Below are 19176 nucleotides of genomic sequence, written 5' to 3'. Positions count from 1 at the left end.
TCTTTTGTATCTTTTTGGAGTTATGAATCTGTTGAGGTGTTGCCTTGTCTTGTAGTTTATATACAGACAATCAGCAAACATGCCCATGCTCACCTGTGAGAACATCTTTCACCTTCTGCCTGCACCAGAATACTTCTTACAAAGGGGAAGCGGTTCCTTGCCTTACTGACAATTCCTGCAGAAACTGAAACATACCAGGGGGTTATTGGTAGTCCACCAATATATTTTTTGTGTTGTTCTGGTGTATTGTATTTTAATTGGTCAAATATTTGTTAGATACAGGCTGTGGAATCTAAAACATTTCTCTGTTGCTGTAACAGCCTAGTCGAGGGAGTGACAGGAACCAGCATCGTGTCCCCAGTCCGTGTCACGCTCCTCTAGTTTAAATACTTGTCAGTCACCAATAGTCAAGTTTCAATGGCAGGTATAAACACATAGGTCACTGGACATGAATTTCATAATTTTGCTCAGAGATGGTGGCCTACAGGTCTGGGTTCATCCTGAATGTCTATTGATGGCTACATGTGTATCCATGTCCTATTTCTACTTTTGGAAAAACATAAAAAGCACAAAACCACTGTACATTGATGTAACAATGAATGAGATTATACAATATGTTATTATAATACTATTAAACAGGTTTTAAAAGGGCTGTTATTGCACAGCTCATTCTCTGTTTTGACCACCTAACCTAAGCATTCCACATAATTGTGTCAACTGCACAACTGTTGGAGTGATAAAACGAACACAAGACACTGTACAAAATATGATGTAAAGTCAAGCTGAGCCGTAAGGTAAACATTAGATGTGGTTTGAGACACGCCCACACCTAGGTATGCGGGTGTCGTTCATGCGTTAACCTGCTTTTTTAGAACGGAATACCACTCGTCTTTGATACGTGATCTGTGCCAACTCCCAAGCCCTCTAACTCAGCAATTCAGTTACACGCCCATGAAAAAGTTGAAGTTGAGTGTGAATGAGTCATGGTTTTCTGCAAAACCATGAGCAATGGGATGTATGATAATTTATCACAGAATATTAAATATCGCACAATATTGTTATTAGGGTTTGCAGTTTACATTTTTGAACAAGCGAGGTGCCCTGTGATGAGTTTAGGCTTGCTGTGGTAGGCCTAATTGCTATTATTTTGTTGGCGTTATATTGTGATTGTCTGTACCGTTGCACATATCCCACTGAAACGGATTTAAATATTCTTAAATTTAATTTTGTTTATCACAATTTACTATCCCTACATATAGGCCTAGCACAAGGCCCACAGAATGCAGGATACGCTCATGTAATCTATTCGCAGCAAATGTATGCACTACTTGATAGGGAAACAAAAATGTAACCCCATGGGTTGAATTGTTTTCTGCAAAGGGTTTGCAACGTTCATGTCATTCATGTTCTAAGTCAAAGCTTGTATATGCTCACGCAGGAAGGCCAATGCAACGACTTGGCTATAGTCGGCGCATACTCCTTTGACACAGCGAGAAAGAGGGCAAGGCACGGGGAGGGAGATAGAGGTAGGGTTTTCTTCTTTAGAAGAGAAAGAGAAAGGCAAGCGTAGCGAACACAAGCCAGGCAGGCTGCTTTAACAGAGCAGCATGGCGGGGCTACGGGATATCCAGCAAGGCAGCCAATGTCACAGGAAAACGTGGATTAATATACTATTCGGAATTCTACAGCTACTTCTGCCCTGCGTTCAGCACGGAGGGGCTCAGCTACAAGGTCTGGATACGTGCATTTTCTTCAGTTATTGAGACCGTGGCGAAAATGTCGGCTGGAACTACCAGTGCTGCTACCGCAAGTTGACAGCGAATACAAGTCTGTGCTAATACAGCATTGCTACAGTATTGTACCACCAGTGAATTGTGGACAAACATGACTTGTACATGAATGACTGAGATTATTGTAATTGAAGTAGGCCTATGCATGTATGCACGTTTAGTTATGATACAAATATTTTTTAAATCGCCCTACAACGAGCATTTTTTCCTACAGTGGAGTTTCCTGTTCATAAGCAAGCCATATTTCGGAAGTGTCGCGTTACAAAGAGAACTTCGCTTTAATATACGCACAGTTATGTTCATTTTTTTTTTATTGAAAATACATATAAATATTAAATTACGCAATTAGGCTACCCTCGTTAATGTTTAGGTGACTTCTGCGTACATGTGTTTAGCTCGAAAGCTAACCCAAGCTACCAAGTTAGACGAATACACTCATTTCTGTCTACCTTTCCATAAGTTTACGTTTTAACGGGTTGATAAACGCTCTTGTTTATGTTATAGGCCTACATGGTTTGTAAAACAGATTACTGTAATTTTTTTCATCAATAGACAGAGTGTCTTGTTTTCAGTGTGCTGACAGAGAGTGAAGGATCTGTTTGACAGTGTACTCTGCTGTTTCTCCACCTCTCTTCTAGCCCTGAGTCAAATGTCCTCCAGCGTGGTCGAGGTCTGGCAAGCAGAAGAGACTGATCCATTAGTCCCAGTTCAGGTAAAATAAAATTTTAAAAATTATCGTTTCGGGAAGCCTTTTAAACGTCCGTTCTGTTATGACTCACCCATCCTCACTATACGCGCTTAACAGATCACCCCATTGTTTACGATTTTGGCTCCAGTTTTACACGTGCCGTGGAACCTTTAAACCCGACGGTGACATTCACTCTAGATCGCCATACATGTTCTACCTGTACAATTCTATCTGTACAATTCAGATTATCGGTTGCATCTTTTGTTGCTCTAAACGTGAATTGATGGCCCTTGCTAGGAGAACCCAGAGCGAGGCGGGAAGAAGCTGCCAGGGCTGAGCCACCTTCTATATACAATGCCATGTGGCCCGTTGTTCAATGCTCTGAGTCTGTACATAATGTCCATTTACGAGATAAGGCTGGTTATAGGCAGTGACTGCACAATTGGAGTGCTGTTAGAAATGTAATGCTAAATATAAATCATGCTAGGAAAATGCAAATGTCACAAAACCTTTTGCATTAATTATTACTTGTTCCTAATCTGTCATACCGTGATGGTTTGTTATCATTCCTAGATTCTCACAATTTCAAGCCATGCATTGTCAGAACTGCGGAGTGCTTTGCATTTATAGGAGGCTGCACTGTACATTGCAGCAATGTTTGAGGAGTTATGTAACCTGGAGAACACACACATGCACACTCTCTCAAGCAGGAGCACAGTAGTTAAATGTTTTTCCTCATCTTATCAGTGAAGTCAGCTTCTGACTCACAGACCACATTAATAGAAGTGGCCAGATGCCACTAACTGGACACTGCTTTTATATCAAGTGTTCTATACCACTTTCCATCCTGTGAAACTAAATGAAAACGACCAATCTTGAGTAAATGTTAAATGAAGGCATATTTGTGTATTATGTGGATGTGGGTAAAACTAGTCATCTAATAGTAAGTAATACGTTGGCTTTTCCATTTGTCAGATTAACATATTCCATATGTTTTTTCTTTTTTTTTCTTTGTTTTTGCTTTTTGTTACCTCCACCCTGCATGGGTCCCACCTTGCCTGTCCACAGACAAACTTTGGGGAGGTTGGCAATCGAGGGTGTGTCAGGTTCAGATAGGACTGACTCACAGGGAGGCCTTCTCGATTGGAACAGGGCTGCAGTGTGCGCGTATGTGTGTGTGTCTGGTTTATATAATCCTCCAGCACTGATATTGATGTTAGAGTATTGGGTGGAGCATGTACTCAGCATAAAGATATGCATCCTATTTTACCACTAGTATGGATGTCACACCTATGCTGAAATATGTAAAACTGGTTCATTAAGATGTCATATATCAATGTGTAGATATTTCATATCCAGAAGTTTTCTGTGGGTAAACACTTAATAGCATTCTCCATCCAGATGTAAAGAGAAGAAAAAAAGCTAATGTACTATACCAAGCAGATTGCCAATGTTGGCATGGCCATGTAGTTTCATGAAGCCATGCCCTAGCCAGAACGTTGAGAGAGAAAAGGCTACAAGGTAGCTCTGGTTTAAGCTCTGCTCATTGCAAGCTGCCACTAGCAGGTGAACAGGTCTTGCAACAGACTGCAGAAGTGTCACAACAGACTGCAGAATATAACCGTACTGTCTCGTGACAGACGGCAACCACAAAACTGTTCGTGAGGTCATATTATAGTTGAGCTGTTGTTGCACTGTACTTAAGGTGTTGTTGTTGCACAGTGCTTAGTAAAATATATATACTCCAACCACCGGAACAATGCATTTCTGATCTGTGATGTTCTTTGGCAAAAGTGTCTGCTAAATGAATAAAATGTTTTGGAACATCCCACACCTAATACTGTACTCTACTGCCACTTGTGATGGTTATGTCTGTTGATAGGCACACACTTTTTCCAAGACTATGTTTGATATTAGTATTAGTCGCCTGTTATCATGCAACTAAGACAATAGACCCACGGAAACAAAGAAACGAGCTACTTTAAGTTACATTTTATTTAAGCTACTTGACAGACTAAACCATCAACTGCTGAACACACTTAATGAATCACTATTTAATGCTAAAGTGGGCCAAATGATCATTAGGTAGAAAAACGTGACAATAGAATTCTGAAATACAAAGGATGACTGTTGTGTTTTTGCACACATATTGATCTTTATTAGTTACACAATATGGCTTTTGTGTGTGGAGACATCTAAAGTAGATCGCATTAAGTTGTTTTATGAAGATTTAAACGGCTCATTTGTTTATCTTCACAGCTGGTAGAAGAGCGACGAACAGACAGTCTTCCGTTGGAAGAAAGGTAAGACATCACACCTGGTCTCTTGAGGAGAGCGGAGCGAGAGAAAAGCCTGTTTTCTTTTTCACACATGCATACCTGCCCCTGTGACTGTCAAGTGAGAGAAAGCACAACAGGGGGATTCATTTTCCTCTGTGATCAGAAAGCAGTTTTTTCGCTGGCCATGCTCATGTGGAAAGACCAGTTGACAGACAGACAAGAAGAGAAAGCAAGGCTAGAGTGTGGGTGGGTAGGTAGGTGAGCTGGGCTGTGACAATGCTGTAGAAGGTTGGTGACTGGTGTTGTGTTTCATATGACAACAGAGTGGAAGACAGGGGAAGGTGAAGATGTGTATAGTGGAATAAAACGTCTGATTACACACTGTGACGATTGTGTCAACTCGTCACAAAGGCTGAAGGATGGACATAAGGGTCCTTCATGTCATATACACGACCCACTATGAATGCATGTTCCGAAACTGTGCTGTTGGGAGTGATGAAGCTCAGTGAATCTAGGTCCAGAGAGGAACTTTGTTCTCCATATGTGTGTTGTTTATGTTGGTGTAAGTGTGTGGGGATATGTATGAGAAGAGGAGAGGGGGGAAAAAGTGAGAGAGAGAGGCACAGTACTACATTCCAGACTAATTTTAGAACTCCTTGAAAGAAAATGGAGGGGAGGTCTATGGTGCCTGGCTTGTTTCAGTCGACTAAACTGTCTGCTCTTCCCAACACATCGGAAAAGTACGCTGAATTTCCTCACAAACAGTAAGTAAGTTACAGCACAGAACTCAAGGCGAATGTGTTGATAGTGGCTCTGGCAGCAGTGTAGATGAATTGCCATGGCAGCCACAGGACCAGACATTGAGAAATGAACGAGTAAAAGTCTCCTATGAAGTTCCTTGTTTTTAGTTTCAGTGTTACAGTTTTGTAATAAATACAGCCAGTTAGTATGTTTACAGAAACGGCATTGTAGCTCTTCATTGTCTCACTCCACTCAAACTACTTGAGGATTATTTGAATTATTCTAGGCCAGAGAAGGCCTGTTTTCATAACAATAAGTGTTAAAGATTTGACAATGAGCCCCCTGCCCCCCCCCCCCCCCTCCCATCTACGTGCTTTCAGGATCCTCAGAGGCTGCCAACTGATGACTGACTTCTGTGGCTGTTTAGTGTCGGCTTCCTTTAAAAGCCATCCCACTGTCACACACACACACATTCTCAGAGCCCCAGCCAACTGTGTATTCAACCTGTCACTAAAGTGCAGTGATGTCTCCACCAGCACTCTTTCTAAGCCCTAAAATGGTTGAACTTGTCTGGAGGGGGAGGGTAAAGGCCTGTATCAAGTTAACATCTTACCCACCATTGTCTTTTCTTCCAACCCCAAAAATGTTCTGTTCTGTTTTTGTCGTTCTGAACAGAACGTTTTCTTAAATGTTGTAATTTCACAACAAAACTTGTGGGTGGTTAAGTTACTCGACACACAGACAAACAGTCATTGTATAATTGGTCATATCAGTGAGTCATTGTATAATTTGAGGCCTACATTTAGACAAACCTCAGATTTACACTATACTACTACGTAAGGAGTGCAACACTCCTTAATGCTAGTACAAAAGTATATATTTGACATAATATGCTGTGTTTTGGTAGTCTCCAGTTAGCTCATCAGTAACTCTAGTGAGCTAACTGGATGCTAGCATGTTCCTTATTGACTTAGCTCTCGTGCCTGGGTTATCAGCCTCTTGCCTGGGTTGCCATCGGTCTCCTCCCGCCTGCAGACAACAGTGGCCTGGAGATAGGAAGCAGGCCAATGACCTCCCTCTCTGTCTATCTCTCTCTCCTTCTCTCCCTCTCTGTCTGTAGGTTCATGAGGGTCTCTGTCTGTCATCCCTTCTTCCATCTCTAAATCTGTATCCATCCCCCCTTTCTCTATTTGTCCTCCAATTTTCCTCTCTTCTTCATTCACTCTGTTGCAGTGAGAGAACACTTAGCGAACCTACACATTAGTGCACTGCCCACACACACACACCACACACACTCAATGAATCATCGACAGACCAAGATGCCATATTGCTGGTTGTCTTCAGTCATGCAACGGCACGCGTGTCACATGGAATGGTGCTCATGCTGTGCATTAGTGTTGTTCTTATCAGCTATACCGTTTAGAGCTCAGATGTCATGCTCAAGTAAGGGTTATGTATGGGTGAGAACATGGTACATAATGCAGGTATCTTTAGATGAGGACTCATAACATGAGAGGAACCATGCCTTTCTGCATAGTTTAGCTTTAGCACACAAAGCTGTGAAAAGCAGCTATATAGCATCAGCAGACACATGATGAGGAGCAACAGTAGGTGGTTGTGGAGTGCGTGTGTGTTTTTTTTGTCTTGCTCTGTGTGTTTCTTTACAGGCATGCATGTGAGGTGGGGGTGGGGGAGAGGACACTGAAAGGAAAAGCATTTTGGGTGATGGGGGCCGCTTCTTTGTCTGTCATGCGCCCACACACAAATACGAACACACACACACACGCATACAGAGGAAGCTGAGACTGAGTATAACGGCACACTTTGAATGTGTTACACCATTCCGTCGCTCCCTCGCAGAAATACAAGCATCTAACAACTTCTACAGTAGAGCAGGTAGTCACACGCCTGTTGAAGAGAGCTACACATCTTGCCTCGGGGGCCGACCAGCACAATAGGGTTGGGATGAATGACTCAGTAAGCGAGTGTTATTCAATAATTCACCTGTTGCATGTCGCTATGGCACCCAGCACTATGTTGGACACTACTGACCAGGCCGCCATGGATAGGCATAGCTCAGTGGTAGTATTTGACTGCAGATCAAGAGGTTGCAGGTTCCAATCCCCTGCAGTAAGTTGCGTTGGAAGTGTCTGCCAAATGAAAATATTATTCATTTGTGTTTGAGAGCAGAGTAGTGCTGTAGAGAGCACTTGACCTTCTCTGTTTCCTCAGTGCTCTTTGGGAGCATGTTTATCTAGAGAAATGATACGAATGAGGTCATCGCTGATGTTTGTGTTGTCTGAGGTAAGTTTAAGAGCAAAACGGTTCAGCTGAAGCTGTATTTGGCCGCCATGGTCGTCGGTCAGGGGCCTTGAGATCTGTGCTTGTTGGGCGGCTCGTCCCCCCACCCCCCGAGGAGCTGCCCGTTTCTTCAGGGGCTGTCACTCTTTGTTCAACAGAAACACTCAGCTCGTGGTAAAGGCTCAACCACTCCTTCTGCAAACAAATATAAAAACAGCTAACTTGAGGTGTGTGCGAGATACGAAGGGCGTTCAGTCACACCGAGTTTCTAGCATTACCAAAACAAGCATCCTTGTTTTAAGTTTTGTTGTGTTTACTGTAGAAGTTCTCTTTTTTTTCCAAAGTTCATGAGAAAAGGGGGGAGGGTTAGGGGGAGGTTTAGGCAGTGGGTCACTGGAGGAAAACCAGTCCCCTGTCGGCCACACTAACAATGGTGAGTTTGATCCAGCCCGACTCCTTTTCAGAATCAAATCATATCAGCTGTCAGCCAGCGTCCCAGTCAGGCATCTACACACAGATGGCTCTGTCACGGCAGTTTTCTCCGACCGAGGGAGAGAACCTCATTGACCTTTGAACCAAACACACGCGCACACACACACACTTCTCGTCCACTTGAGTGAGCAGGGAAGGGCTTAATATTATCTGACGAGGTATGAATAACTAGCAGTTCTATGGACAGAGAAAAGGAGAGGGGAGAGAATGAGAAATCAACTGTATTGCATAATAGAGAAAGAGAAATCAACTAGTATATAATTGTGAAAACAAATGTTCTCTCAGGCAGCTAGGGTCAATGGCTACTGTTTGGTGCACTGGCTTTAGCCATGGGTCATTTGGCCGTACAGTGGGGCTATCGCAGTCAGTTCCTGCTTTGGATTCTGGCATCCAGTGCTTCTGAAACGGTTGTGCCATGTTTAGAATTAGTGTCAGCTACATTACTTGAAGTCAGTGGAGGGCATTGATGATGTGTGAGAAATGTGTCTCTTTCTCAACACTGCATGTGTGTAAAGGATTTGTGCAGGTGGAAACCTCGATCTCTCTCTTTCTCTCCCCGCCCCCCTCATCTCACCCCTCTTATGAAACAAGGAGAGCTATGTTTGGCTGAATAAGGTTGTGTGTAGGAGTTGTAGGACGAGCGCATCTGAGGGATGAGTCCAGAAGCACCCATTTAGGCGCTCTCATTCACAGTATTCTGGCCATTTTCATCCTTTGACTCCTTTCCCCTCTTCTTCCTCATCACCCACTTCATGAATCTGTACTGCTTGGCTCCTCCTCAGTGGGGACGGCTTCTGCTTCTGCTGTTGCTTTCATCCATCGTTTTGCTACCATTGCTCTAGCTCTCTCTCTCCTCCATTCTCTCTCTCCTCCATTCTCTCCCCAGGTCTCTCTTTCTCCCCTCACCATTAATCAATGATGAGCAATGTCCCAGTGCAAAGCTGACAGATGAGTGGTGGGGAGTGCACATTTTCACACCTCCTGCTGGTTCAACGCCCACTCTCTCACACTCTGTCTCTCTGTCTCTCTCTGTAGCTCTCTCTCTCTCTCTCTGTAGCTCTCCCTGTAGCTGTCTTCAAGCTTCCCTTATTACTCATCTTACTGCAAGTAGACTTGATGTTTACTCTGATATGCAGGGCAGAGTAGCAGTGCTCGAATAGAAGTTATGAGAATAGGGAGTCCAACTTGTACATTCAGGTACAAGCCCAGATGTTACTTTAGTGTTATTGTTGGTATGAAGAAATGGTCAAACCCTTTCTGATTCAGTTTTATTTACTCCCCTTTCCTATTATAGCTATTCTCCTGATTCCATGTGTCATTGGCCTTGACCTTTAGGCCTATGTTGTGGTGATGTAATATGATGATGTTAGCACAGTTGCGGATGAGATGTGAACAATACTGGTTTCCTGAATGTAATGAGCTTGTCCTCACCTTGTATTCCCAAGACACTCATATTCATCTTGAGCCCAAAAAAACCTTTTGTCTCACCGCCACACACTCAACAGGGGAGACCAGTGGCAAGCTAATAACTAGTGCTCAGGCTGCAGCTTTCATATTATAATCTGCAGTTTCCACTTTAGCTTTGCCTCACAGCAGATTCATTTAGACGCTCTCCTCTTTCTTTTCTTTTCCTTTTGTCCTTTTTTTTTTTTCTCCTCAACTCGCACGGCTAATTAGCCAGCACACTCCGTTCGAGTCAGAGACGGTCTTCCCCTTTAGAGGCAGGTCAATGGAGCACAGACCAGAAGAGACACCTTATCACTGGACACTCTCCAGGGAGCCGTCAACATCTCCCCAGAGAGCCGTCAACATCTCCCAGCCTCACTCTCAAACCTGGAGGCTGAGCTGTGAGGTTATGGAGAACAAATCGGTTTTCCTATGGCTACAATATTCTTTCCATTTTGTAGACACTCTAAGGGATTGGAAAGTTGAATGCGTAATAGATTGCGTACTTACTTGGTATTTCATTGGTCGCAGGCCTGAAGTAATTTATGACACCATCCACAGCACAGGGCCTGAATGTCTCAGCATAAATTGACGCCCTCCTGTTATCCATGACAAGGCTGCTGGTGCTTCTCACTTATTATAATCCAGCCTTGCTACACACCTGCTACACTAGCAGAGAACAGTCTGTAGCATAGTTAGCTGGGTGTTATACGTTGGAAAGACGTTAGATTTAAACCGTATACCAGAAAAAAAAATTTGCATTGTAAAAGTTAACATCAATCATATGTTTTTCTATCTGCTAAATGCATAAATAACTTTGCAGCTCGTGGGGCGCACATTTGGCAAATCAAGAGTGGGCTTGTTAATGCTTGTTAATGTTGAGCCCTGCGTATACTGACCGAAGCCCCCCCCCCCCCCCTCAGTTTAAGGGACTTCTAGCCTACTTCCTGTACAACTCAAAACAGGAAGTCAAATATTTGTAGGGCATCTCTCTCTCACTTTCTTTCTCTCTCTTCTGAATGTTAGTTGTCCTGTCATGCCTACTTCCTGTTTTCAGTTGCCTTGTCATGTATACTTCCTGTTTTTTTTCCTCATACTCTTGTTTGTATATTAATTGTATTCAAATACTGCTGCTCAGTTATTTCCCTACAGAGGCATGTGGGCTCTCTCCAGTAAAAGACATGTTTTAAAGTTTCCACACTACACACTAGCATTTGGTAATATTACAAGCACGAGACAATTTCTTTCTCACTGTGCGATTTACGAAGAGCTATCTCCATCCTAGATAGGAACGGGATTAGAGACGCGGTGCTTTTGTGTACCACTGATTTGCGTGCTTCCGTGGAAGCGGTTTATCCAATTGTGCAAGTTTCCCATAATAGTTTCGAACATCCCATTCGCTCCTAATAGCCCCCCTTCCCCACATTCGCCCAGGGTTGTGGCCAGAGCATGAACTCTCCATGCCATCCACTCCCCACCCCCCCCCTACCCTTCTGTCGTCTTTTTTTACCCCCACCACCACACATTGCTGGCGGCCTTGCTCCCCGCTAGCTCGCCTGGCGACGCAGATCCTAGAATGCTATAAGTGGAGGTGGCAGTTTGCTGGCGGTGACTGGTATGAGGGGTAGTTTGTAATGTGAATAATCACCCCTGCAGTTAAAGTGCGTGTGTGTGGGGGGGGGGGGGGCGGCGGCACCCAGTCTACTCATAACCACTCCACCACCATAAATTGCTTGGATGCATAGATTGAGGACCACCTTTCTGTGACAGTGAGCCTCTGGGGTCCTGGAGCTTAAGAAGTCTTTGACTGAATGAATGACAATGAAGAGCACGAGAGGTAGAAAGGGAAGGAGCAGTGTTCCAGATCTACCATGAGATTCACCTCAGGGAAACACCCAGTACCTGCACAGTCATCACAGAGGCTTGTGGGCTCATCAAGACGGCACGTTCTGTCCTGTTCTCTGCAACAAATCTCAGCCTCTTGTCTCTCTCTCCTTTTTCTCTTTAGCCTCTCACTTTCTGTCTTTTTCCATTCAGTCTCCATTATTCTATTAATACTATTTACTCCTTTATTCTACTCTACTCTTCACCACTTACTGGGTATTTGAGTAGTGTAGAGATGACCTGCTGAAATCCTGGACAAGGCAACCACAGTTGGCACTGGCTTTAACAGTGAGAACCCGCTCCCAACCCCCCTTTGCAATCCAGCAGTTGGTTTATCCCAGTGTGGAAACACTGCTTCTCAGTTAGTGGGATTGACTCATTTTCCCCCATGGGAAGAAGGTGTGTTGAGGACTCCCACAAGTGACATGTCCTTACAGGACCTTACAGGAATGTCATGTCACTGATCTGACAAATTAATGTGGAGGTCATGTTTGCTACATACCCAGCCTCAAACATCCAGCTGTGTCAGCCTTCCCATCTGTCAACAGAAGGAGATCCTATTTTTACACACACACACACACACCCATTGCAGCTGGTGCCTCCCTGCAGTGCGGTCCTCCTTCGCAGGACTCATTAGACCAGTATGTCACACACACTGCCACCATGACCGACACGTTGCAGCAGCAGGGGGCCATCAGTGACCTCATACCAGTCATCGTGTGTGTGTGTGACAGAAATTGAGAAAGCCCTGGAATGGAACCGTCTCTCTTTGACTGTAACCTCAAATACATACTTCCTCCCTTGAAGTGTCTTTACCTTCTTTTAAAGTATGTCAGCGCTCACAGATCAGCCCCACATTGTGTTTTGAATACCTCAAACACCAAAAGGTGGTCTCTCAGTTGCCTCTTTCTTATGCAAGGGGTGTAAGCTGGAGCAATTTCTTGGTGTTGAAGCAATAATAGTGCGTGCTTTGGCCTCATTGCAGAAAAGTGAGACAAACATGTTCTGCAACACTCATGGTTTTGCTGTCCGAGCCAAACCACAGCGACTTTTGAAAAGCTGTCAGGTCCATGCTCCAGTCCCACCACTTCCGGTTGTTACAGTGTGGCTTGTAATTGGAGGGGGTTGTCTTTTACTCACAGTGCAGTGAAGTCTGCAAACCAAGCAGCAAATGTTATGTCAGTAGACAGTCATTGGGGCCAGGCTTGAAATGACCTTTACGTGAGTCATTGTTCCCTAAAGTATTGTGCTTAGTTTTGTCTGTGACACCTGTTTCAGTTTTCAGACTACTGGTCCTCCACAAGATGTCTAGATCCTGAGAGATCTCTGGAGATCTAGATGCCAGATTTCCTAGATCCCATAGTGTAGGTTTTGAAAGCGCCAGATGCTTATTCTGCCCTCCGTTCTGAAATTGAACGCACCTCAGAGAGCTTTTTAGAGGTCTCCCGTGTCTCACGGCATGGCACGGCTCGGTTTGAATTGTCTTCTACCTCCTTCCACTTGAGGTCCCTCACAGAACAGTGTGAAATTGCTTGGTGAACAAGGGGCTTTCATTTAATCTCCTTAATTCATCATCTCTGACACCCACCCTCCATCGTATCCGTCTGCTGTTGCTGTTTCACCCCTCCCTGTATCGAGCGAGACGTGGTCTGGCCTCCCCCTGACTCCAGTGGTGTTGTTAAGCAGGATAGTCAGCATTTTAAGGAGCCGCCAGAGGTATTAGTGGTTCCGGTTTGGCGGCTTGTGTCGTGTGGTTGAACTTGTCCCTGCTGAACATGCTAATTATGCTAAATCCATGTTTGTCTTCTCACCTCGCTCTCTTGAAATTTGGTATTCAAATTACCTGTTTAAGTTCTTTAAGTGATCAAGTGCTGAATGTTTCCCCCCCTCTTTTTCCAGCACTTCTTCATATGCCCGGGAGAATGGAAGGTCACTGCGCTTCCAGCCCCCAGCTCTGGAGTTTGGGATGCAGTAAGTACTCCTGTCTCACTTCCTGGTTACTCACCATTGGTCTAAACAACACCTTACCCACCCTAACATAGACAAGGTCATTATCGCTCTTGAGACAATCACTAGCATCACTGTCTACCAGGCCCAATCCAAATTGGACCAGTGGTAGCTGCATGATTAAACAAACCGGACATGGCAACATTTACATTTAGTCATTTAGTAGATGCTCTTATCCAGAGCGACTTACAGTAAGTACAGGGACATTCCCCCCCGAGGCAAGTAGGGTGAAGTGCCTTGCCCAAGGACACAACGTCATTTTGCACGGCCGGGAATCGAACTGGCAACCTTCAGATTACTAGCCCGATACCTTCACCGCTCAGCCACCTGACTCCCCACAACAGTTTAAAGAGTGATGTGACAAAAAGAGTGAGTGTCTGGAAGAGACGTACAATAAATTCAGTGGGATATCCACAATCTTTGCTTAACCCCAAGTCTGATTCATGTCAGCCAAGGGAAACATCCCGGTAGAAAGTGAATCGTCCTCCGAACACGACAACAGCTGCAAGTCGAGGGTAGGAACGCTCTTCATTTTAGGAACCACTCTTAGAAAGATACAGACCAAATATGGATGCCAGCTCTCTTTCCCATCAGCGAGGGACTTTGGGGGAAGGGGCTGCCCTCAGCCCAAAGGTTAACAACTCTTCTGTTTAGCCTCCCAGATCCCCAAACTACCAGAATAGCAGGCGCTTTGTTGTGCTTGGAAGGCCTCCGCAGAGCAGCTATTTGAAGCAAAAGCATACAAGTCGTTCATGTTTTGTATGACATCTTTGTTGACTCTTGCTCAGTCTTTTTTGCTCTTTTTGTCTGCTCTGTTTATATAGTTTTTTTCTGTCCTTTATTTTTGTGCAGAACGGCTGAAGATTATTTTTTCATCGCTTATCTAAATAATCGTATTTACCTATGTAGGGAGATTTATGTAATTATCCAGGCAGCAAGAAATTAGTCGTTTAAGCATGGACTCCTATACCACACTGCTTATCACCAAATACAGCGTCCCACACCCTAGTGTAGCTAGCAACAGTGCTTGCCTGTAAGAGACTACCAAAGCACAACAGCTCCCACCGGCTAACAGTGCTGTAGAAAGCTAGCCAGTGTCTAGTGGCCTTGTCCGGGGTGTTGTTACGCAACGTTAGCTGTCCCTGGTAGCACTGGTGTGCAGGGCAGAAGCAGGCATGCACAAACAGACTCCTATTGACTCTGACTGTTTAATGACATCAGTGCTGTCCTGCAGGGCTACAGTCCACGTGCCTCTCTCAGGACCCAGGGTTGTCTGTGTCCCTCCTCCCTCCCCGCTCCCAGCTGACGGTCAAAACACACACCCCCTGTCCCATGTCCTGCCCAGCAACATGGGAATGCATTTGACAGCAGGCAGATAAGAGTGGGAAAATAAACTTCTTGGTGCTGAAATCCCAACAGCATATTAGCAGCAGAACTGCTAAACTGCACCAGAGAGTCATGGGCGAAAGGAGACTGCTCTGCCCATGCCTGTAGTCACATTGGCTGTAACCTTATAGTTCCAGTGTTTATGGTTCATAAGCTATGGACGCATATCCTAACACAGTTGTAAGGTTTACAGTTCGCAGCTTACATATTTTATGGGTGTGGCAGGAAATGGAGTTTGATCTGACAGAACAACACTTGTTTAGTTTTTATTGCTATGATAAATCGCTTTTTTTATGGTTACAATATCACTAAGGTTCTTCAGGCTGGAATTTGGGGGGGACTACCAAGGCCTACAATAATTCAACCTCTTTTTTCAATTAAATTTTCTTTCTATACATTTTTTTCTGTGAATTATCTCACAGGGAGTGACATTTTTATGCCCCCAGGGGACATTCAACTTTGATCTTAAACCTTTTCAGTGTTCCAAACGGCTCAGAGTATGAAAGCATGAGGTGGGAGGGATAGGCATACCACTAAAGGTCACCATGGCTGTTGCAGGGCTCTCTCCCTGTGTTCCTGCCAGGACACTAGCCTGTCTGCTGCTCTCTGAAGGCCATGGAACTGCCCAATAACAACTAGGATGGTTGCCATGTCCAAACATGGTACCGTTTGTGATTGAGAGTTCTAGAACATCTCAAACTAAATGCTTGTTTTTTCACTGTCAGTTGTCTGGAGGAGTTAGATCTTTGCATACACATGTAGCCTGTTGTTTTGTCTGTGTGTAAAATAATCAAAACATTCCAACCAATACATTAAACCCATACAAGTCAAATGTATTGGTTAGTTTTAAAACTAGTTAATCACAATACAGATCAGTTTTGTTAGTGAGAAAATTAAGTTACAAAATAACCGTGCTGTTTAAGAACTTGAAGATGTGAACTACACTGGGTGAGGAACGTTTGGTGCTAATGTGTACTGTGTGTTTTTGTGTGTGTCCTTTTTGTAGACCACTGGGGTTGCCAAGAGCAGAAACCATATACATACACAACCCCAGTCAGGAACTTCCAGTCACACTGCTGGCAATGTTTACATCCAGCAGACATTTTCACATGCCTTCCTTCCACAGAAGGGTAAGTGTGCGTGTGTGTGTGTTCTTGGCCTCTCTCTAACTCAATTACTCCCTCCCCTCCCTCGCTCTTGCTTGGTCACAACCTTGTTTTACCAGCCTCTCTCAATAATTTGTGCTTTCTCTCTCCCCCCCCTCCCCCCCCACCCATCCACCCACACCTCCCTCCCTGCCCCCTCCTTCTGTTTGGCCCTTGGGTGACCAGTATGTGTATTTAAACTTTAAACCTCCATTGGAACTCACTTATTTATATCCCAGCCTCATAGGGCAACCAGCAGTACAATACATAGTCTTCATCTCTGAATGTCCTCTTTTTACACGTAGTATAACTGCTAACTGAACTGAACACATACATGTTTTAAAACAGCCTAAAAGCAAGTCATTTCCCTCACCTCCGATAAGACTTGTCTGATTGGTGGAAACAGGGAGTGTAACCTTTGACCCCTCCATGTGTCATCCCTCAGGTGATTCCGCCCCGAGGGAAGGCCTTCTTTAAACTGGTCTTCCTCCCCACCGAGGAGGGCAGCGTAGAAAACTCTTTATTTATAAACACGTCGGCCCATGGCGTGCTGTCATACCAGGTCAGTCACATGTCCCCCAGACCCAAAGGAGAAGCTTGGGTGTCTCAAAAAACAGATGTGCTGTTCCTCTTGGTGCCAGGATAACATAATATCTCTAGTGAGATGTTTGGCTAATATACAGCAATAACCATTCAACAGTAATATCAGTCCAGCTCTGCTTTGTTCTGTTTCTTATGACCACATTTGTTGACTAAAAATGACCCTTCAACTCATGACCTCAGTATTTTGTCACAAGTAATGTACAGTACTTTAACCGAGATTTGGGAGTGTACCAAGTTCTGTTGTGTGTTTAGACTGTTAGTCCTGAAAAATAATAGGTGTAGTATATGACGTGACTTGCACTGTACAGTACGCTGCCAAATGCTGAGTGCCTTTTAATATCCCCTCCTTCTCTGTAGGTGTTTGGTGTGGGCGTCCAGCAGGCCTCTCTAAGGTCTGACCAGAAGGACAGCTTGCTAATATTCCCTCACATCCAGAGCATTAAGCTGACCCAAACTCAGGTGTGTCTCTATTGTCTTCCTTCTCTGTCTCGCTCTTTCCCTTTTTTTTCCTCTCCCCTTAATGTATCTCTCACTCTCTCCATTTCTCTCTCTTTTCATTGTCTCACTATCTCTCTCACTCCCCCTCTCTCTGCACTGTGTGTACAGTAGACCCTGCAGTGTAGCGGTTGATATGTGACACCCAGCAGCTGAGCTTGCACTACTGAGCTTGTCCTGAAAATTGAGCTGACGCGACCCCTCACAGACACTTGTTGTCTTCCAATATCACACAGCTCACTTTGAAATTCCGTACACGTTCATGCATGCACTCATAAACACCTCTGAGGGATGTGCAAGAACACATGCACATGCGTTGGCAAACTTGTATGTCAGGTCCTCCTCAGAGCAAGCACTCGCCTCCACAACAGGAAGTGAGGTGGCTGTCACAAAATGTCATCTTGTGCTGTGAGCCGTGACTCTTGTGAGTGCTCTGCGTTTCCCAGAATGCAGCTCTGTTCCCCTCTGAAGTGGTTTACAGTAGTTAAAGCGGGACCCACTTAGCAACATTTTCCACGCAACTAGCTATGTGGCTCTTAAGCCACACTATGCTCCCAGATAAATTGAGGGCTATGTAGAACTGCGTGTCCCTGCTGGGGAACTCTCTGACACAAGGTTCCAGGTATAACCTTGTTTGATGTTTGATGATTTGGTTTTGTAGCTAAAAAGGAACTTTTAAGAACTAACTGCTCTTTAATATCAAAGTAACGGTGGGGCTTGGCTCTGCAAAGCTGTGGCTCTGCAGGGTTTTCATGTTTTCTAGTTCAAGATCTAAATGAACACCTGCAGCCTCTGGTGCTCATCTTCAGTGGAAGTGTTGGCCATTGTCTCCCATTGAGAGGGGTGTTTACAGAAGTGGGCTCGCTGTTACTAGATGAGTGGGAGCATGCTGCGTGCACAAACGATGTTTGTGGTATTAGCTTTTGTAATGCGGCGCATAAACAGGTTTAAATATAGGCCAAGCCTTAGCAGTGAGATTCCAATTTATTTGGTTCTCTTTCACTCTCTCTCTCACTCTCACTCTCACACTCACTCACTCACCGTTATTTAATGGCACACACAATGTTGAGCTCACCATTTTTGATATGATTTTGATACACAAGCAAGTCCAATGCTGTATAAACACTGCCCCCTGAGCCAAGCTTAGAGGCAGAGGGCAACACTTTCTTTGTCAAGGATTTATAACAGACAATAGACAGTTGAAACTAGTATTACATTTTTGCCATTTCTGCATCATTGACCATGTTTTCATTCGGTAGTGTATCTATTTATTTTTTGTCCTAGCTGTAATGGAATTCAAAAGCAATGCATCTGCTTATTGTTTTGTTGTTGTTCTGTACAGGAAGACACATCCAACATCACCATACTGGGTCTACTGTTGGAATGCAGGTTGCCCATGAGTTGGTTCAGCCAACCTCAGGTAACTTAACACTCACACCTCAGTTATAACTACTGCAACACAGCTAATACACACTGCAATGGATGACCTTTATTCATACCTATTTAAGACAAACTCGTTGTAGGGCTAGTTTCTGTGTGTTTGTGGTTCTGGGGCTAAACATGCAGCTTATTTGTTAGCACACCAGGGTGATAAGGAAACAATGGTAAGGAAATCGCTGATCAGGATCTGGGCCACAGCACACAGTATGCCCATTAGATGCACTAGCAAATGAGAGTGGTGTAGTGAAGCAATGTGCCACCTGTGATATATTGAATACAGTCGGTTTCCTGCTCACAGCCCAGAGGGAGAGGGAGAGACCTCTCACTGGCTCTTTAATTGCTTTCTCACGAGACTCCGTGAATGTGTGCGAGCTCCCAGGAACCAGGAATCAGAGGATGAAGAGACACTCTCACCAACATAATCTTTTCCGCTTAGCCTTAGGTTTTACAGATTCTGAGAAAAAAAGGAATAGTTGGTG

The 19176-nt window shown here is 44.4% G+C and overlaps 1 protein-coding gene across 2 annotated transcripts in view; it reads left to right on the top strand.

The window, feature by feature from the left end:
- Positions 1-1473: 1473 nt before the first annotated feature.
- tmem131l (transmembrane 131 like) overlaps positions 1474-19176 on the top strand; it is a 31684-nt gene continuing 13981 nt past the window's right edge. Inside the window, exons 1-8 of one of the 2 annotated variants that reach the window (XM_062477278.1) lie at positions 1474-1731; positions 2429-2502; positions 4738-4781; positions 13521-13592; positions 16021-16144; positions 16605-16721; positions 17120-17221; positions 18600-18677. In XM_062477278.1, the coding sequence (XP_062333262.1) occupies positions 1608-1731; positions 2429-2502; positions 4738-4781; positions 13521-13592; positions 16021-16144; positions 16605-16721; positions 17120-17221; positions 18600-18677 (735 nt within the window). In that variant the 5' untranslated portion in view covers positions 1474-1607. The remainder of the gene's footprint in view (positions 1732-2428; positions 2503-4737; positions 4782-13520; positions 13593-16020; positions 16145-16604; positions 16722-17119; positions 17222-18599; positions 18678-19176) is intronic. The other variant, XM_062477277.1, reaches the window with a different exon arrangement.

Source organism: Osmerus eperlanus, chromosome 14, assembly GCF_963692335.1.
Source record: "Osmerus eperlanus chromosome 14, fOsmEpe2.1, whole genome shotgun sequence".
Taxonomy (NCBI): Eukaryota; Metazoa; Chordata; class Actinopteri; order Osmeriformes; family Osmeridae; genus Osmerus; species Osmerus eperlanus.
The sequence above is the reverse complement of the archived record's forward strand: the minus strand, read 5'-3'. Positions and strand labels throughout refer to the sequence as shown.